The following is a 22749-nucleotide window of genomic DNA, read 5'->3' as shown; positions in this document are numbered from 1 at the left end:
ATATAGAATGTCTTTGAAGCTGTCTTCTGAAGATAGTAAGGTCTTTAATAGAAGCCGTCTTCTGAATATTGCAAGGTCTTTGTTTTGCAATTCCAGCTAATTCGCCCAAATTTACGCTCACAATATGGTCATTATGCAAAGGGGGGGCGAAGCTTTTTTGGTAGGCTGAGGGGAGCGCTTTTGGCAGGCTAAGGGGGGGGCATTTTTTTGGCACGCCATTGGAAATGTTACCTCGAACCGGGGAACTTAATAATTATTGCACGGCCATAATGACCCAGGAAATACAAAAATGTTCCTTGAATAAAATAACATACCATTGTAATTAGGCCCTATTAGTGTAATATTTAATTAAAATAACATTGAAATGTCGGGTTAGGCCTATGCCTTATTATACGAAGATCATGAATTATGTTTTAAAACGTTATTGTAAAATATTTTGGGCAAACATTTTTGCAAAATATTTTGTCAAGTCAAATAACATTCTGTTATAATGTTTTGCATAGTCACGTTTTCAAAATTAACATATAGGCCTAACCCGACATTTAAACCTTTTCCGTAAAACGTGTGTTTACTGGGGAGGGCTCACTAATATATTGAACGATTCAAATCCCCCTCTTCAGAGGACAAATACCGTATATTTTAACCCCCCACGTTTCAGTCCAAAGCTTTGGTGTAATTTTTTTGGGGAAAAGGGTAAATCTCAAAAAGGTGTTTTAAATGCAAATATTTCGTCTCATATTTAAATAAATTATTTCACATGGCCCCCTGCGTGGCCCCATATCTGTGCCAAATTTCACACTTCTTTCAAAAAATACATGCATCATTTCCCTACTCATTTCATACGGCTGGACTACTTGGGTGACGAGCGTCAGTAAGGGCGCACACCACCAAATCAATGCGAGTTAATAATACATGTAATAATTGAATTTTTAGATTCGGGAACGGGTCGAAAATGGGGAGTACGTGCTGTTTAAACGCCCATATCTCGAAATTTAATCAGAAGACGTCCGGTACATTGAAACATATATAAGTTTTCATCGAGTTGCAATCTATTGGTAGCATTTTTAATATATAGGCAATTTCAATTTGTTGCCGAAAAGGTCTAAAATCGCGCAAAAGGCGTGTTTCACGTGTATTTCAATGAGACGCTGAATTGATGGTGTGCGTCCGGAATGCCGGTCACGGGCTCTCTTCAAATTTGTCACATTCGCAATTTCTAATTTTCTGCCGTAAAGAGGTAAGGTTTTGCATTCTTTTTCTTCGTCTATCCGTTACTGTGCATTAACTTCCTAATGTATACTCGCACAACCTGAACATGAACGTGTAAATTCAAGAAATTAATATTTTGTTCTGGGTCTGATTATTCGGACTAGCATGATTGCAAATGTATACAAATGTCAATGGTAAGGTAAGCTTAAAAAAATTGACCCTCTCAGTGGCTTGTACACCATCCGCGATAACTAACTATTGAAAAGCACCATGTCCATAAACAAGGATTTAACCCTTGGCTAAAACGATACGGTACCCTAAAAGGTGCACACGCGCACCTCATGAGACTCGCTCTCCAGTCCTACGATATATACGATACGCCGTACGGGTACCTAGTACAACAAGTCATGCTAGATTTTCTCAATTAGAATTTTATCCTTTCTACATTTTGTAGGTATGACTACTTTTACTGTAAAATTTGCGTAAATTCCAGATGTCATGATATGTGCCCCACGTTTTTAAGGCTCCGCGATTGGCGATTACATAGACGAGAGCAACTGGTAAACAGCGAACCTGTGCAGTACCGGGCTGCTATTCAATTGCGTGGTGCATGGGTGACATGTATTTTCAATGTAAAATGCCTATACGGTGATCCACCCAAAATTAAAAAATCACCGTATAGATCCCTGTACTACCCAAAATAAAAAATCACCGTATAGATCCATGTACTACGCCGTACCTACGGACTGGCTCACGCCATTTTGTTTGTATGGCAAATACACACTTAACGGTATGCACAGGTCAGATATTCAAAAAATTTCTTCAAAAGTTAATCAACAGTACATATAAAATTGGTACCCACCTTATTGTGCTTGCTAATTTAAGACTCGGTTGAAACAAAATAAAGGATCGAGTGCATTTTAGTGTCCAAAAAGGCAAAATTATCGTCAAAGATCTTCTGAATTCTGCAGCCTTGCGAAGGGTGCAGAATTGGAATCGGGAATAAAAATATCTGATCTTTGCGATCAAAAACACAAAATTAAAACTACGTACTAGGCTTCCTCAAATAGATTTGTTGAAGCGCCACATGAAATAAAAAAACAAACTGCAAAGCGCCACTCAATGGCTGCGAAGTCGCGCGGGGGAATCATAGGGGGTGGTTCCCCCCCTCTGAAGCTATCGATTTTTTAAATTTGAGGTGCAAATGACGCCATTTGGTGCAACATTTTGTACTATTTTAGCCTGTCTTTACAAGGATAAAATTGTTTATTTATTTTTTAAAAATCTAAACGGCGCCGCGCGCCACTCGGGAAGCCACGGCGGGCCACATGTGGCGCGCGCGCCGCTATTTGCGTAGCCCTGACCTAGACATTATTTCCAAACAATATAGAATAGAACATTTCGAGGGTTGACAAACAGAAGGCCTTAACTAAAAAAGTGCTTTTTTGAGAAAAATGAGTAAAAATAATATTTTGCATTGAGATGTGACCAAGTATTATTGTACTATAGATGCAATAGGAAGTTGAATTGAGTTAAGGTTTATGATTTTAAGAATCTGTGGGTATTACAGATTATATTGTTCAAAATATTGAAGAAATGTGCTCCCCAAACTTGTGGCGAGTAGGCAAAATAATTCCCATTCAAACGCATGGGAAATTGAAAGTGCATATGACACAGGTAGCACCTGTTTCCACATCCTAAACGGGGATTTTATTCCTTGCATCAAATTTCATACCCTAAATTAGTTTCTGTTTTCTACTGGCCTGCAGCTTTCTCTACATACAGGGGGTGTACTCTAACAGTTACCAGCCTGACAGAAATGTTGCCAGCCCGACATTTGCCTGAGTCATAGTACTATTATTTAAAAAGCACAATTTACACAAAAATATAACTTAATCTGACAAATTCCAGAGCTAGCTGAGACTGGGGCAGCTCAACTCAGGGTTGTGATATTACAAGTTTATTATTTCCACGCCAGGCGGGCAGGTGCCCGACAGCAAAGTTACACCCCTGTACAGCAAGAGGCTGTGCAGCCAAAAGTGATATTTAACGGTTTTGTTGGATAATCGAAATATGTTCAAGAAAGTCTGGAGAAGCTTTTCTGCCAAGTTGGGGTTATATTCCATTCCCATGGCCATGGGCGTCAATCCCAGGAGGGGGAGAAGGGGGATGTGTTCCCCCACCTTTCGGCAAAATGACCACTCCTTTGTTCTTTTTAGCCACTTTTGACAATTCAGGCCGAATTCCCCACATGCACATTTCAAGCCAGATTGGCGCTTAAATGTCCATGGCAACGGTTACGCTATTATACATGTAGGACTTTTAACCCAAAAATGTCATTAAGATATTTTAACTAGCTAAATCTTTAAATCTAAATGGAGTGGTCTCTATTATGTGGAGGATGCCGTCCAAAACATTATTGTCTGAGACTCTCTGCTGGGATTATTTTTATGATCATATGGGGCTCGGTATTGGGGTTGATTGTAATTTAGACTGTTTATCTATCATCATAAAGGCCAAGTAAAAAATACCAAATGATGTTCCTGATTTGTCAAAATGAGGAATATTTTTATACTTTTTTACAATGCAAATGGCCTAGAACTTGAGTGGTTCTTATCGTATTTAAAGACATGTATACCAGCACCAGGGTGTTTAGCATTCTTTGCTGCTTATTTTCTGAAACTCCATTCAGTATTTATCATCCTCCATGTAATCTTTGCGGTATTTTGTTCTGTTGAGGAAGTCATTTTTCTCTGGAACTCTTCATCTGCTGCTGGTATTTCTGGTGGCATGCTTAAGGTACTTTCCTCGTCTTCTGGAAAGGTCCATCAGCTTGGACATTATGTTGTGTCATTCCTATTCTCAAATCTGGGGACAAAGCGTCCTTTACAAAATACTGTCCCATCTCTCTCCAACCCATCGATTCTAAGATTTCAGAAAAGGTTATTCATAAGCATTCTCTCCCACATGCAAGATTCAATTTGAATTCATCTACCACAGATGCCATCCTCACAGCCACCTTAGCACAGTGCAATCAAAGCCCGCAAAGATGTTTGGTTGCTCTTTTTGATCTGGCAAAGAAAGCCTGCCATAAAGTGCCACACAGACTCTTGCTGCAAAAACTTGGTATAACTTTGGTATGAGTTGTTTAATGGTTTGTGGAATGATGTGGGCCGTAGTGGCCGTAGTGGTCAGCGACAACCTGTAAAGTGTGCTGAGGCGTGTGGATCAACGTCTAGGCGTTGTGCCTGTGCGTAGCGCACTATAAATCTCTGCGCTTTAAAAAAATTTTTTTTTTATCTGGTCAACTGCTGTCACAGTTATTATTTCCTACCTTACAGACAGATGCAGTTTGTTACCTTCCATCTTGCTTATTATCAACAACATATCTTTCATCCCTTTCTCCGCAGGTAGCAAATTAGTAAATTTATGCTGATGACACTACTCTGTACAAACCAATAAGCAACAATCAGGATATAGATCAAGATGACAATCTCTGATTGGTTTTCTAGCAACTTCCCTTTCTAATGACAAAGAAACTAAAGCCATGATCATATCTACCGGTACCAAATTCAATCCTTATACCTGGACCCTCAGTTGCATCTCCATAACCAACCAATCGGTAGAGTTACTGACATCATATTTCAAAAGTTAGATAACTGTACTCAAAACATTATTGACATTAAGGCAGCTAGTAAAGCCTATAAGAAGACCTTGAAAACTAGTCACAGATTGTATTATAATGTTATCAACATGAAAATCAAGCCCGGGCCACTCAATTATGACAGTGTACGCATGCGTGACCAAATTTTTTTCAAACACCCCCTAAACGAGTTTTACCCTACCCGCAAATTTAGCCCCTTAATAAGGTAATTTGGTGTAGAATTTACCCCCTAATGAGTTTTTGGCTGGTGGAAATGCAACAAATGTACCCTTTTTGGACTCATAATTTACCAAAAAAAAGGTACCCTAAACAAGTTGTCCAGTTTCAGAAAACTACCCTTATTCTTGAAAATCACTGTTTTTTAGACCCTAAACGAGTCATGCGCGTAACTTGCCTTGCCTAAAAAAAAAAAACCCTTTTGCTTGTTTTTTTGGTCACGCATGCGTACAGACCATTTATGTGAGTGATCCCCCCGGGAAATCAAGTCTATGGCTAATTGTGACCCTACATGTAAGTCATTCTGGAAAAATACTTACTAATGATAGACACTGAAATTTCACATGAATGTAGTGTTAAGCTGAATTAGTATGCTAGTTCATGCCCTAATAGTTTTATTAATAACCCATTTACGGAGGGTGAAATTATGCAGTGTATCAGAGTCTAAAAAGCAATAAGTCTGCTGGTGATGATCTCATTGTCAATGAGTTTCTCAAATCTTGCTCTAGTTTTATGATCCATATGTTTGTTAAACTTTTAATTTAATTTATATTGTGGTTTTGTACCTACTGTTTGGCTAAATGGTTTTATCGTTCCTATTTATAGGAATAAAGGTAATAAGAAAACATTGATAACTACAGAGGCATAACTATCTTGAGTTGTTTGGGCAAACTCTTCACTTCAGTGATTAATAATCGTTTAACAAAATATGCTGATGAAACTGACATAATTGGTCAGGAGCATGCTGGTTTCAGACACGGTTATTCCGCTGTTGATCATGCTTTTACTTTTTAAATGTTTTAAACTCAAATACTGTGAATTTCAAAGCATGCAAAGTAGTTAAAAAATCAAAACAGCACAAGAAATTACACTCACAAAAATAACCACATTTACAATTAAATATCAAATTTTCCCCATTTTCAGAACATGACTTGCAGAATGCCACAAAACTTGCACTACTACCTAAAGCCACACATCTGTAAATATTGCAGAAGACAATTCTATGATACTCAGAGATACATTTTTCATCTTCGTCGCCACCAGAAGAGGATTAAACCATACTGGTATGGCAAGAAATCACACCAATGGAACTGTACTACTGAAGAGAAGCTTTATAAGAATTTGCATCAATGGAGCGATATTGAGGAGGAGATTCAGGAGAAGTCTTACTGTTATCAAACCAGTGGTAAAAGCTACACACGCAAGGCCACATTGAAAGAACACCTACATGATGTTGAAAGCACCAGGACCACAGAGAAGCCTTACATATGTCAGCATTGTAATAAAGGCTTCACACAAGCATTTAATTTGAAGAGACATTTAATTAGAATCCACAGCAAAGAGAAACCTTACAAATGTGAAGATTGCAATCAACTTTTTACAGAGTTGGAGAGTATGAAAACACACAAACTTAGCCGAGAATGTTTGCCATATAATTGCAGTATATGCAAAAAAAGCTTCAAAACCATTGATGATTTTAATAGACATAAAAAAGTTCACAGTGAAAAGAGGTCTTACGTATGTCAATTCTGTAATAAAGGCTTCAAACTTAACAGTAACTTGAAAAGACATTTGAGGACTCACACATTAGAGAAGCCTTACAGATGTCAAGTTTGCAATAAAAGCTTTACAAGGAATAGTCATCTTAAAAGACATGGATACACCCACACAAAGAGGCCACATGTATGTCAATTCTGCAAAAGAGCTTTAAACTTATAAGTATCTTAAAAGAACATTTGAGGACTCACACATCGGAGAAGCCTTACAGATGTCAAATTTGCAATAAAAGCTTTACAACGAATAGTCATCTTAAAAGACATGGACACACCCACACACACAAGAAGCTGTTTAGGTGTCAAATATGCAGCAAGAGCTTTAAGCTGGAAAATAACATGAAGCAGCATCAAGTAATACACCAACCTTTAAGGATCCACACCAAAGAGAAACCATACATATGTAAATTATGCAATCAAGTCTTTACGGAGTTGGAGAGTATGAAAACACATAAACTTAGACAAGAATGTGTGCCATATCAATGCAGTATATGCAATAAAGGCTTTAAAACCATTCATAATGTTAATAGGCATCAAAAAATTCATAGTGAAAAGAGGCCTTTCCAATGTCAATTCTGCAATAAAGGCTTCAAATTTAACAGTCACTTAAAAGAACATTTGAGAACTCACACATTGGAGAAGCCTTACAGATGTCAAATTTGCAATAAAAGCTTTGCACAGAGTAGTACCCTTAAAGGACATAAATACAGCCACACACATGAGAAGCCGTTTAGATGTCAAGTATGTAACAAGGGCTTCAGACGGAAAATTGACATGAAACGACATCAGGTAACACATGAACATAAACCTCACAGTTGTCAAGAATATTTGCCATACCACTGCAATATATGCAAGAAAAACTTTTAATCTATTTATGATTTTAATAGACATCAAAACATTCACAGAGAAAAAGAGGCCTCATATATGTCAATTCTGTAATAAAGGCTTCAAACATAACATTCACTTGAAGGAACATTTGAAGATTCACACATTGGAGAAGCCTTACAGATATGTGCAATAAAAGCTTTAAAAAGAATAGTACCCTCAAAGAACATGTATATAGTTGCAATAAAATCTGTGCTGATTCAGATAGCATGAAAACACACAAGCTAAACGGAACACGTATGCCATATCGATGCAGTAATGCAAAAAGGGATTTGCCACTGCATATAATTTAAAAATTCATGAGGTAGTTCACAGTGAAGAGAGACCTTTCATATGCCACTTCTGTTGTAGAGGCTTCAAACTTATACCGTCATTTGAGGACTCTCACCATGGAGAAGCCTTACAGATGTCTAATATGCAATAGAAGCTTTGCACAGAGTAGTACCCTTAAAGGACATAAATACAGCCACATTCCCAAAACCCATCGTTCAACAGGTGACAGGGCCTTTTCAGTTATTGGACCCCGGCTATGGAACATGCTTCCTCTCTCCATCAGAGAAGCTGTTTCCCTTATTGTTTTCAAAAAACTTTTAAAAACACATCTTTTTATGTAATTGTAATTTGTAATTATTTCCTTATGTATTTTTTTGTTTGTTTCTATTCCAGCCTTGGCTGTAGTTTGTTATGGCACTTTGACCTTTAATTAGATAATATGCGCGGTATAAATTGTATATGTATGTATGTATGTATGATGAGAGGCCATTTAAATGTCAAATGTGCAACATGAGCTTTAAACGGAAAGTTGACCTGAAACGGCATCAAGTAACACACCAAAGAGAAAACGTACAAATGTAAATTATGCAATCAAGTCTTTACAGAGTTAGAACTGAAGAATATGTAATAAAGGCTTTAAAACCATTTTTCATTTAAATAGACATCAACAAATTCACAGTGAAAAGAGGCCTTTCCTATGTCAATTCTGTAATAAAGGCTTCAAACTTAAAAGTCACTTAAAAGGACATTTGAGGACTAACACATAGAGAAGCTGTACAGATGTCTGTTATATGCTTTTTAAAGTGTTGCAAAAAGTAGTACCCTTAAAGGACATGGATACACCCACACAAATGAGAAGCCGTTTAAATGTCAAATATGCAACAAGACCTTTTAAACTGGAAAATTACATGAAACGGCATCAAGTAACACAGGAGCACATCAATAACCTATCAATCAGTGGCTAATAAAAGCTACACACACAAGACCATACTGAAAGAACACCAAAGTGACGTTGAAAGCTTTGGCGCCACAGATAAGTATAAAGACTATACACAGCCAAATTAAGATTATGAAATTTTTGGTGAGTCCTTTTCCATGGCCTTTAGCTGCTGTCTTTTTATTTACATTTAGTCCAGTCAAAGTGGGTTTTGACTCACCACTAATTGCAACAGAATTTTTCTCACTGTTATGAAAGTCAGAGATGTCCCCTGAACAGCATACAAAAGTATACTAAAATATACTTGGTGGAAAGGTAGTTTTTGGCGGGAAAAGGTCATACAGGGGTCAAATTTCAAAATTGCTCTAATCATTTTAAAAACAGATATGACAAACTATACTTTTTCTGAATTCTTAAGAGTAGAGGAATGCTTTGGTATAGTTTTTAATCAGATTAAAGCAATTTTGAAATTTGACCCCTGTATGACCTTTTCCCGCCAAAAACTACCTTTCCACCAAGTATATTTTAGTATATTTTTGGTATGATGTTCAGGGGACGTCTCTAAAATGTATAAAAGTGCAACAAATTCTGTTGCAATTAGTGGTGGGTGACACCACTAATTTGTTTAGATTGACTGGACTAATTGTACATAATTATCATTTGAATTTTGCTCATTCGGAAATAAACTTATATATCTTGCATATTGAAGTACCGGGTAATTTTTATTGCTTTGCTGTTAACAACATGTACCTGTGTGACAACATTGATTATTTAAGTTTGCCAAACTCATTGTTTTCATTTGGTTTCTCTTGAACAAGTGGAAGGAAAACCCCATTTTGGTTTGCACCATTTCCTATTTCCTGGGTACCTGTATAGACTGTATGGTGATGGGCTATATATGGTTCAGGACAATGAGTGTAGCCTGTATTGAGATTATGATATAGGAGGCAATTAGTATGGACTGAAACAAGATTATGTAATCTGTTTTTTTCCACCCTTGGTGGTAAAGAACCAATAATGTGATTTTTATTTTACACATGTACAAAAGATGTTTGGCATAACCCACTTGGTCTGTTCCAGGTGTGGCCAGTCCACATTGGTCCACAGCATGGAGAAGGTACAACACCCAGTTGAGCTGCTAATTTCAAAAGGGTACCAGCTGCTGCTCTAAAAATCCAATTGATTTGTTTTGATTGTCTTAAGTGTTTTAAACTGAAAGCATTTGGTAAACATACATGACTGTAATGATTGCATATGGCTTGGTCCAAAAGTGCCAGATTCAAATGAAGCTCATAATGCTCCCTAATCCTAATCCAAAACAGAACTCTGATTTTTTTTATCATAATATCAAAATGGTGCATATCATGGAGTTCAACACCCAGGAGCCATTATTTTGGCCAAAAAAAATATACTGATAAAGGTTGGTTGGCAGAAACCATGCAGGAGCCATGTTAGGTTTCACTGGCTCGATCACATTTATTTTGACCCTTGGTGTAAAGTTGATTGAACTTAGGTGGATTATTTTCTTGTTCTCTTTTCAGGCCTTCAAGATGGCCACAGCTAATATGGCTACAGAAACCACAACCCCAGGACATTTAGGAGACCCCTCATATCTTTCCCATTTGTCATCATCACTAAACCAGCTCAGACAACAGGCCTGTCTTTGTGATGTCACAGTCATCGTTGACAACCAGCGATTTCCTGCACACAAAGCCATTTTGAGTTGCGCAAGTGAATATTTCCAGAGCATGTTCACATCAGGGTTTCAAGAAAGCACCAGCAATGAAGTGACTGTTCCAGGAACTGGAGGAAGTTTCTCTCAACTGTTAGAGTTTGCATACACGGCTACTTCACTCTGTCTCCCACCACAGTAGCAGGTGTCCTAAACATGGCTTGCTATATGCATTTCTCACAGGCTGTAGAAGTCTGTGCTAATTATCTGAGTGAAGTTAAAGACAGTATCACCATCGATGACTGCTTTGAGATCTGGTCAGTTGCGAGCAATCACGGAAGTCTTGCAGAGTTATCGGAGTCTTTCCGACGCCATCTAGTGCGTAGCTTCAACAAATGCGCCGAGTCACAAAGTTTTCTGGAACATTCCAGTGTGGATTTTCTGCTGGAATGTTTGGGGGATGAGGAGATAGAAACAGATACAACAACAGAGAAACAGGTGAGTAGACTAACTAATTGATTAAAACTATGATTGGCAATTTACTGGGAAATATTAGCATTGTATTCAACCTATCTACCTACCGACCTATACCTACCTATCTCTCCACCCATCCAATATACCCACCCGAACACCAACCCACCAGTCTTCTGAAAAGCACAGTATTTCAAAGGGGGGGGGGTGTTACCCCTTAACTCCTGCTGTAGCATATTCCTCAGTGTGCGCTTTATTTTTCACAATTTCTACAGCTTACAAAATCTTCAGGAAAATTTGACAGATCCCACTGATATTTGTCCATTTGTTTATCATTCCAGATACTCCAAGCAGTCATAGCTTGGCTGCAGTTCAATTGGGAAATCCGCAACACGAATGCAGCAAACCTCCTGCAGAAAGTCCGTCTTGGGCTCATCCCACTAGATGACCTCCAGGAACTGGTGGACTCAGAGATGGGCAGGATTGAGGAGTGCAAGGAGGTAGTGTTGGAAGTCATGGAGCTGAAGACTACTGGAGAGACATCAGCAGCAGAGCCACTTAGCCATAGATATCCAAAGTGGTTCGCCACTAGAAACACAATAAGTGTAAGTTTTACTCATAGTTTTCTTCTTTAAATTGATTCCATGTGCACTACCAGCCAAATTATCAGCCTCTAGTCTAAGAACTGTTTTGATTGGTTATAAAGAGGGGTATATCATGTATTGAGCCAATCAGAGATATGTTAAAGAATGCTCAGTAGGGCTGAAGGGGATTAAACTTAAAATTGAGAAGATTTATGTAAAAGCTCTATTTTGATTGGTTACTCAGATGATTATATCATGTAATGAACCAATCAGGTGCTCTGTATGGCAGTAATGCCCATGGGTTCAAAGTTTCTAATCTTACCTGTTTCGGTAATGAAATGAGCTATTTCATGTAAATCTATATTCCTGTGGAAGGTTTCAAATTCAGTTGTACCATTAATTTATACTGTGACAGATTGAAACTATTAGCCTTTTCGAGACACTATTAGCCTTATAACCACATCTCGAAAAGGCTACAAGTAATTGAATCACTCTTTAGTGGAACCTTAATGTATAAAATGCAAAAAATATACTAATAATCAAAATATTTGAACAAAAGTGTGTGTGTAAAATTACATGTCATATCTCTTGGTTCTACAGGGTATGCCTGTCTGTCTATTTTGGTCATTTTTATGCTGTTGTCTTCACATACTAATCAGTTGGTGTTTATTTTTTATTTATTTGTTAATTGTTGAAACTAAAATTTCATTCACTTTTCATACCATGTACTAACAAAGCTTTGGCATATTTCATGTTTTATTTTTTTTCCTGCTGTACTAAAAAGCTGTTAACTAATCAACTTGAATACTTATACTAACATAGTTGTAACTATTCTCCCCTCAATAAAAGGAATTGTTGGTTACGTTCAAACAGAATCTCAGCCATTTTACCCCCATGATTTCAGCCAAGAAGGGTGATATTGTATTAGTATATTCTGTACATATGTGCATGTGCTTGTAGATTTTGGATAAGTTTTCCCGCTATTTTTTCTCCAATCTTGCCAACAGTGACTCTATTTTAATCACAATGTAGACAGTAATTTGATATAGAATTGGTTGTTTAGTTCCTAATTTGTAATGTTGTCTGTCAAATGTCAATATGATACTGGGCTACATTTTCAAATGTCAAATCGTCGTCTGCATCACATACTGTTGTTATATCTCAAAAGGCTGCCTTGTGTGATTTTTATTATCATCATTTGATGTTTTAAATGATAACACCATACCTTTTTTATAATAGATGTAAGTAAACAATTGTGTAATTTCAGGCATTCCTTAAGATTGAATGGAATCCTGAAGGTCAACGAGCATCATACCTTGATCTGGGATGTTGTGAGTCAGGCTGCTGGAAGGAGCTGGATAAGATGGCGCCTTTACCCTACCCTCAACATGAGGTTGATGAAGTTTCCTGCTGTAGTTTAGGGGTAGTAGATGGTCAGCTTTATGCAGCTGCTGGAATTGTCAAAGATGAGAAACCGCTAGGTAACTTCTGTGTGTACGACAGCAATGCCAACAAATGGAATCAACTTTCACCTATGAAGTATAAGCGAGGCTTATTGCCAATGGTCGGCCATAAAGTGTATATTTATGCTATTGGAGGATTTCATCAAGATGGTGTTTTTTCTGGAGTGGAGAGGTACAGTCTCATAGAAAAGAAGTGGGAGCAATTTGGTAGTTTTGGATTTGGTTTAGAACATGTATCGGCAGTTAACTTTAAGAACCGAATTGTAATGTGTGGTTCAATGTCAAAGTACGGTCCGTTCAAGTCTTTGTTTACGCTTGTGTTGAATGAGAAGACAAGAAAATGGGATGTGATCAATGTCCACAATTTATATGAGGATGGAACTGATAACAACTCTCCATTGCTTATGGTACTAAATGACAGATTGTATTTAGTAACGAACCATGAGAAAGAACTGGAGAAAATTGTTAGGAGACCAAATATCAAGGAAATCAAATTCCTGAATTTTGATTGTGAGGATGAGAAACCATTTGTAGAATTGGCAGAGCTAGATGACATTTACACTGTCATTTCACCAGAAGTGACTATGGAGGATGATGTTATTTACATCAGTAAACATCAATACATTAAGAGATTGGAGCCATTGGAATCTGGTGAAAACTGTTACGAGCTTGGAAAGGGAATGGGTGCCCAAGGAAGCACAGTTCTTTTTGCCTTCGATAAGAAGCGTCTGTCAACTATAGTACATTGAATCTGAAAATTGTGATTGACATTGTTCCACCAGATTAGGCTATTCCAGTTGAAATCCATCTATGGAAGACCTGAACTTAATCTTCTACACAGGGGGTGTAGATTTCAAATGGAGTCACCCATTCAGGTAACCCTATTTGAAATTCACACTTCTTGTGTGGAAGATTAAGGTTATATATTCCATGTAGGGAGGGGTGTATGGATGTCAACGGGAACAGTCCATTTTAAGCACTTTGAGTGGGTTGCATTTTTGCACATGTAACACACAACCCTTAAGGTCCATTGTTTGTGATGTCTCAAACATAATATTGAACTGTTGTGAACTAGAAGATATAGTTTAGAAATATGTTTTATTTAGGTTGGTTTGAATTGATTGATTTGTCTGTGACTTAAAATTACAACATATGTTTACTCATGAACGTACTAAATAATAGTACGTCCATGGTTTGATCATTAAAGTACCGGTACATGACCATGATGATTGAAACTTGATATCTTCCACACTTGATAAAAGTTTATGAGTGTAAAAAGATTACCCATAAACACAGAAGTGGGACTCTCTCTGATTGTGTGATTGAATTATGTGATGAACATTTGTACATAATTTGGTGTTACCCACATTTTATGCAATACAAATTTTTCCAAGGTGACATACAATATTTAAAGGTCTGGGTTACCAGTTACAAAAGTGAATGTGCTATCCAAGTACAAGACTAAGTAAAGGTTTAGAGTTGCACAAAGAGGGTTACCGTAACAAGGTTTTACCATTACAGTGCATGTACAAGATGGGAACAAGGGATGGAGGGAGGACTTTTTGAATGACCTTGATATGTATATGATCCTGTGTCATACTGGAGTACCCAAAAAGGTGAAGTGTTGTTACATTTTGTCGCTTGAGTATTCCTTCACTTAGAAGATTAAATTAGGTCTTAAATTGAGGCTAATTTATTCTATATTACTCATGTTTTTATCCTGTTTTAAAATAATGTTTAATTATTTTCTTATGATGTTTGGCATGAAATGTGCCAAGGGTGGTTGAGGATTAGGAGGGATTCGTATCGTAAATTTGATCTAATACCCCATTAAAAATTTGAATCTGGTACAAAAATGTCTAAATGAACTCCCCGAAATCTAAACCAAGTAAATAAATACAGAAGGTCATTTAAAAGAATAATACTTGCTCAGAATGATGGTAAATGTGGAAAAAAGAGGTGGGGTTAAATCCCACCTACTTTGTGATTGTTTTTGCCCGCACTCTCTCATTTTTTAACCGATTTCCATAAAAAAAAGGTGTCAAAATGCTCAGGAGGATCAACCACTTTTTGAAACATTTCATTTTTTACAATGTAGCACAAAGGTACCGCAGGTTGTGCAGAGGACCATATTATAGATAATTGTAAATTTTAAATGGAGTTGAAATATCTTGTGTTTTGTATGTATAATTATCAGTAGATTGAGGGGCTCAGTAACTTCACACCAGGGCAAGACCACATTCAAGGAGGGGTTCAAAATTTGACAAAAATGTGCTGAAAAGTATGAAAAAGATCTAAAAACCCCTGACTATGGCACTGCTTCTTACTATCTATACAGGATATATTGTGCCAGTAGGATTTAGATCACTAGTTTGTTTGAGACTCAGTTCCCTATAAATCAGGGCAATGACCCCAAAACTAAAGATTGTTTGGAATCGATTATGATCAGTAGAATTGCTTTAAAAATTGATGAACAGAAAAAATTGGAACTATTACTTACCATGTAGACATGATTTGCTTTATTATTTTGATGAGTACTGTATTCAATTTTGTGTGTCGGAGGCAATTAAAAGAGGAGAACAATCACTTGGCAGCAATAATTGCATCCTTTTTCAAACATGACCCCTTTTATGTTTATTGTTTATCTTTAACCTCATTAATTGTTACTATTACTATTAAACTTAAATACTAACTCTATAATACAGTTTTGGTCAAAGTTTAATTTTGTTATTCTTAACCCAAAATGTTGAAATAATATTAGTAATAACTGTTAGGAAGGATTTCTGTCCTTAAAAGCAACAAATTTTGCTGATTCCATTTAAGTTGGTGAAAACATTACAAATTTATACATGTATAGCTAAAAATCAGGGTTGGAAAAAAATCAATTTCATATTATAAGTTCATACATGGCACTGCCACTACTTCGATAAACTACTTGTTACATAACCCCACCACACAGGGCGCTTTTATTAGATGCAAATATTGTTCAATTTCAGGCATTTCTTAAGATCGAATGGAAACCTGAGGGTCGAGGAGCAACATACTTTGATCCAGGATGCTGTGACAAGCCAGGATGTAAGTGCAAGCAAGGTGTTTGGAGGTTACTGGATAAAATGGCCCCTCTACCTTACCCGCGGCATGAAGTTGAAGAGTTTAAAGGCTGCAGTCTAGTGGTAGTGGATGGTAAGCTATATGCGGCAGGTGGAATGGTTGAGGATAACACACCATTGGGTAACTTCTGTGTGTATGATAGCAGTGCTAACAAGTGGAAACGACTTCCACCCATGAAAAGTAAGCGAGCTTTCTTTCCCATGGTAGCCCACCAAGGGTATATTTATGCCCTGGGAGGATTTCAAAAAGATGGAGCTTATTATGGAGTGGAGAGGTATAGCCTGGGAGACAAGAAGTGGGAGCGATTTGGAGGTTATGGACTTAATTTAGCACATATGTCAGCAGTTAGCTTCAAGGGCCGAATTGTACTATGTGGTACCATGGCAAATTTAATGCAGCGGAAGACATTGATAGTGCTTGCATTGAATGTGAAGACACCAGAATGGGATATCTTGAGCATCAGACCTTATGAGGAAGGCATTGAGGATTTCTCACCAGTGCTAATAGTATTGGAGGACAAATTGTATTTGGTGAGCTTTGAGAAGGATATGGAGGAACTCATCAGGAGACCACACGTGCAAGAAATCAAATGCTTAAACTTTGACTGTGACGATGAGAAAGCGAGTGCAACATTTGTTGATATAGATGTTGTTTCTTTTTATCCTGGCATTTTCGTCAAGGCCTTCAGTGCACAGTATATGACACAAGATGGAGACATATATGTTTCAAAGTACCAACATGCCAAGAGATTGGAGTCCAAGAAAGATTCGTCAGGTGAAAATTATTACAGCGTTGGTGACTGGTTCAATCTTGCTCTTGGACAGCGAGGAAGCACGGTTCTCTTTACATTCAAGAAGCAGCAGCTTTCAACAATAGTACATTGACATTAAAACTTGGCTGGGTTCCAGTAGATTACATACTACCTCTTGCATTTTAGATCCCATTCAGAGGGTATATGTTTAGCCATTTTTTTATTGCTAGTACATAGCTACAAGCTAAGTAAAAACTGCTACACATACCTCCAATTTGGCTCATAAGGTTTAATATGAATTTTAAATTCTGAAAGCTCTACTATTCTTGCACAATCACCTTTTGGTCTTGTACAATAGGTTGTATTTTAGATACATTTGGTTAAATAGCTGTGGTGCAGCCTATAAATAATGTGCACTTCAATTTATAGGACTAACTTTAGTTGTGTTAGGAGTTCACATAATAGCCTATGGGTACCCAAGTGTGATAGGGTACTGGGTACATGAATTAGTGACCAATAATGTTTTTGTTTTCAAATAAGCAATATCTGACTACTTACTCAGAAATTGTTGTGACTCCTGCAAGTTTACTTCATTCAGCTGTTGTGACTTCTGGTTGACACCCGGTGTTGACATTGGTAGTAGGCTTCAAATAGATAGTATTCTGAGGATCCAATAAGGTGTGGTATAACACCCTGTATCTCAATCAACCATTGACATTATACTTTGTTCTGCTTTTATATAGTTGGCAAAAAATGATTTGTTTTAATAAAGTTTCATCTTATGCTCATGTAGATACACAGTTTGTGCCAGTCATGCATTAAACAAAGTACATCCAGCATTGGTGCTATGCCCAACAACATGCTAGACGAAAATATGGTTAGGCATATTGGATATGAAAGAAGGTTTGTAATGTTGAATATGAAATAGGGTTAGGTTAGGATTTGGGTTAGATTCGACATAGCAAAACTTATTTCTTTTTGAATAACGTACTTATTTCGATATAGGAACATTTGACATAGCAAATCTGTGACATGGCAGGCTGTAACTGATAATAATAAAAAACTGACGGAAAAAAACACACATTACAGGTCCGATGTATTTGATTGCTTTGAGCAGGTTGAATATATCAAGAACTGTATGTGCCAGTTTGATGAGGTTAGTGTAATTTTGAAGAGGATTACATGTATATAATTGAAGCCTTTCAAATTGCAAGAAGTGGCCCATGGGAAGTATAGCCCAACAAGCGAAAGAATTGGGCTACAGTTGAAATCCATACAACCCCTTTGGAAGAAATTACCTTAATCTCCACACAGAGGGTGACAGGGTGTAGATTTTCAAATAGAGTCATCATTTGAAATTCACACTCCCTGTGTAAAAGATTAAGGTCGTGTCTTCCATAGGGTGTATGGATTCAACTGGAATAGCCCATTGTTTCTCTAGATTGTTTCACATATTTGTGTCATTCATATAATTTGTCATATAATCTGTAATTATGTTAAAGGTAGATATTTTGTTGCCTAACAAACTAGGCAATTGTAACACTGGATCTTTTCCCATGTTCCTGTCATTCATAAATAGCTGATTATGTTAAAGGTGTGCCTTTTCACCAGAAAGTATTGATTTGCATGTTATTGTAAGGTAGATATTTTGTCTAGAGTAGCCAAGTTTTGATGTATTTCATATTGTATTCTTGTGTATGAAAGAATGTCCGAATTGATATTGCAAATCAGCTAATATGACTTATTTTGTTCATTACACCCCCTTTCAAGCAGTTTTGCCTGTGAATGTATGTCTATTTTAAGAAAGTCCAACTGAGATTTGTAGTAGGCTATCATATAATATTTAGAGTAGCTAGGAGCAGATATCTATGAATATTGTAGATATGAAGATCTATGCATGTGTATGTACATGTATTGCACATTACTAATTATTAGTATAATAGTGATTGCACATTACTAATTATAAGTATATAAGTATATGTGATGTGATTTGCTCTAAGAGGCTCAAGGAGGCATTTTTGACAATTGAACTACAATAATTATTACCTTATACAACCAACAGGCTACCATTTACTGAAAACATCAAAGTTCTAGCATATTGGTTCTCAAGTTCTGAGGTTTTCTGATGGGTATTTAGTTATGCATTTTATTGTATTCAAATTTGCCGCCTTTGGCCCCCATGGACCAGATCATTTCATATATCTGCATGTACCTTCTCATTCCTGTTCTTATTTTTCACATCACTAACCTGGACCATTTCTTCTTTTAATAATGACCATCTGGGTGTATGTTTCATATTGTACATAATTTGCTTACATCATCTTGTGGGTAAACCAGGGAATAGCCCAGTAAACACACAAAACAAGCATTTTTAAATGGTTTTTTGTTTGGGTCAAAATCTTTTATTAAAACTCAATGTCAGGTAATATTAAAGGTCATGAAAACCCTTTAAAACGTTTGATGTAAAAACAACATCTTTTGTTAAAATGTTGCCAATGTGTTACTGTGAAATGTGTTTTTGCAAAATATGTTTTCAACACTTTTATAACATTGTATCGTGATTTCAGAAATGTTTTTGAATGTTATTAAAATGTTTTGTATCCTTTTTACACCCCTTTTGCTAATGTTTAAAATATATTTGCTGGGAAGGTTGTGTTTATCAGGATTCATAAAATTCATAGTATTCTGTATGGATTTAACTAAAATGGTTCTAGATGTTTTGTCTTTAATTTTACTGTAAGGGAAACATTTGAACAAGGTATAGGGAACATGTTTAATACTTTACATGTAGTGCCCTGTGGAGCATCCCGAAATGCTTAATTCCGCCGGATCTAACCAAAACTAGGTCGGGGTTCCATTCACATATTTTGGGGTCCAGGGAACAAATGTGCGGGTCGGGTCAGGGCCACATTACATTCAGGTCAGGGAAATAATTTAAAGCAAGAAAAAAATTCATGCCCAGGATGAAGAAAATCACAGTTCTCTATAAATTTGCATGCTGACCATAGTTTTCAACAAAAAGTTGCTGATATACAATTCTGAAATGTTTGAATTTATAAAGAATATTTGGAATTTGTTGTCTGTAGAGAACACCTGCATGGAGAAGGTTACAATTATTCAAATAATCGTGTTAAAAGATGCAGAAATCCAGTTGCAGGCATCACCCAATTCTGTGAACTAATTATATATGCGTTCATTTGTGAGACCTTGTTTGTATCATATATGTGACCATCCACCACAAATAGGCTGTAATGTCGGCATTTTCATTTTTGAGATATTAGACGGGTAACATTTCCTCAAAGTTTCATTGATAATGTCCCTGTTGCTTGTTTGAAGGTTGTGAAATCCTTTATTTTCGTATTGTATTTTGAGAGGTTCAACGGACCGTTTCTCAGTGCAAAAACAAGCTCTGCCAACGTTGTAGCCCATTTGTGGTGGATGGTCAGATATTATAATTTTAATAGAATGTGTTAATTATTGATGGCGGGTGTGTTTGAGGGCCAAATACAGCTTATTGTTTTGCTATGTATACTACATTTCAGAGCTGCTCAAAGCACAAGGGCCAACCACCATTGGTCTGCCAACCGCCTATTGAGAACATTGGTTAAATCATACATACCATATTTTGAAATACAACCATCGTATGACACTTGCGTTACCAATAACAGCATTAATTAATTTCAGGCTTTTCTAAACGTTGGAGGCAAACCCGATGAGTCATCATACTTTGATAATACCAGCTCTGTAGGTGGGTCCTGGAAAAAACTGGAAAATATGGCATCCATACCTTACCCAGAACATGGCAGTTTAAGTGACTTCAGCGTAGCAGTTGTGAACTGGACATTGTATGCAGCTGGTGGACATTCTGGGCATTCAGTAATATCCCGAGGGAGGCCAGAGCTGTGTTTGAACAATTTCTGCAAATATGATGCAGATACGAATACATGGATTGAACTGCCAGATATGCTCACCAAGCGCAAGTCGTTTGTAATGATAGGTCATGAAAATAAGATTTTTGTTATTGGTGGGATGTGTGGTAGGGAACCAGTTGTGGCAGTTGAACGATACAGTATCGCAGAGAATTGTTGGAAAGAATGTGCACCACTGCTGTTTAAAATAAGCCATGAATCAGCAGTTAGTTATAAAGGACGGATAATAGTTGTCAGTTATATTCGGAGAGATGCCACAGTTCAACTGGTTGCCCAGTTGTATGATCCAAGCAAAGACATATGGCACTGTATCTTGACAGAGCCACTTGAAGATGGAGTAAAGCCACACTTGCAATTGTTAACAGTACAAGGTGACACACTATTCTATGTAAGCTTCATAATGTTCTGGTTGGGCAATAGGAGGTTTATACGGAAATCCAAGGTGCAGAAGATTAAGTTGAACTTTGACCTCAATCCACCTGGGGTTGTATTCACAACATTGGATGATGACCAATGTGCAGTAACACCAGCAAGCCTAAAAGCTTTCTGTGTCAATGACCAACTGTTTGTAAGTGAAAACAATTATGTGCATCAGGTGAATGCCGTGAAGGGAGATGATGGTGTGTATGATCTTAGCAGGTGGGAGGAAATTCTTTATTTTGGCCATGGAAGTGTTGTGCCATTTACATTTGACAAACAGAGGCTGATAAAATGAAAATTACATTTTCCCAAAATTTTGTATGATAAGGACCAACTCCTTATAAGTAAGGAGTTAGTGTGTCATGTACAATTTCAGTTGAAATCCATACACCCCTATGAAAGACACGACTTTAATCTCCCACACAAGGAATGTAGATTTCAAATGGTCATTTGAAATACATACTCGCTGTATGAAAGATTAAAGTCATGTCTTCTGTTCAGGGGTGTATGGATTTCAACTGAATAGTCCATTACCCTTCTGTGTATACTCTATTTCAAGCAGTTTTACCCGTAGTTGTAAATTTAAAAGTTCCTGTACTGGGTAGATTTGTGGGTATTTTACATATTTCTTAGGGCTCATATTGAAATTCCCTTACACAAGAAGGTGTGCGCCATCCTGCAGCTTTCCTGTGTTAGCCTTCTTTTGTTAAAATCCTGGGCAGGGTGTATCACTGATGCATATAATCCATCCGTTTTATGACCGAGCTTAGCGAGTGGAATCCTGCCTTCTTTCTGTGTGAAAACGTGGTAGGGTATTTCAATATGAGCCCTTATGAAATTTAGAGTTGAGCTACTAGCTATGAGTTATGTATTATCAGGGACCGTATGATATATGGTCCCGGGTATTATAAACACTGTATTCTTATAACAAAAGATGTTTGTAGGTAGGGGTGTATGTATACCATGTATAGGGGGTGTTGTATGAATGTATGTACACATATTGCACATGACTAATTATACCTCCTCATTTTTCATTTTTCACACCACTGTATAATGACATTATGTTCATGTAGATGGGTGTATCCAGTGGCCTACCAAGTGGGGTGTGGGTGAGGGTGTGTGGGGGATGTCCCGTGGCTCAAAACACTTGCATAAAATTGACCAAAATGTACAATGTGCCTCTCCCTTTACACTTTATGTTTTTCACTAAAATTATCCTCGTTTGGCCCATTGTAGCATTAAAATTGCAAACGCTATGCATGCATTCATTTGTCTTGGTAAACTCATTCTGGATGCTAGTCAGCAGAACAATTTTGCAATCCCCCCTCCTTCAGACCTTTTTCCACTTTATTTTATTATAACGGAAACCTTTGATTAATGCTTAGCAATTAGCATGCAAGCCACAGGCATCAACATAGCAAGCCAAATTGTGAGATATTTTTTTCAAAATATCAAGAGGTATCTAAAGAACCATTTGTTTGTACTCATTTTAATGCATTTTTCATTTTGCCAAACTCATTTCAAAGATCTGCATTTGAGGGCCAAATACAAATTTCAACCATCCACCGACTGCCTATTGAGAATGCATACCATATTTTGAAATTTAACCAT

At 37.1% G+C, this 22749-nt stretch overlaps 1 protein-coding gene across 1 annotated transcript; it reads left to right on the top strand.

Annotated features, from left to right (window-relative positions):
• The first annotated feature begins 10591 nt into the window (after positions 1-10591).
• Positions 10592-16922, top strand: LOC140137129 (kelch-like protein 31). The gene is made up of 3 exons (XM_072158785.1): positions 10592-10907; positions 11222-11485; positions 15924-16922. Exons 1-3 carry the CDS (start codon positions 10626-10628, stop codon positions 16920-16922), a joined length of 1545 nt encoding a protein of 514 aa, XP_072014886.1. The 5' UTR covers positions 10592-10625.
• The last annotated feature ends 5827 nt before the right edge of the window (positions 16923-22749 follow it).

The sequence above is a fragment of the Amphiura filiformis genome, chromosome 17, assembly GCF_039555335.1.
Source record: "Amphiura filiformis chromosome 17, Afil_fr2py, whole genome shotgun sequence".
Classification (NCBI taxonomy): Eukaryota; Metazoa; Echinodermata; class Ophiuroidea; order Amphilepidida; family Amphiuridae; genus Amphiura; species Amphiura filiformis.
Note: the sequence above shows the minus strand (reverse complement) of the source record. Positions and strands in the feature narration are given on the sequence as shown.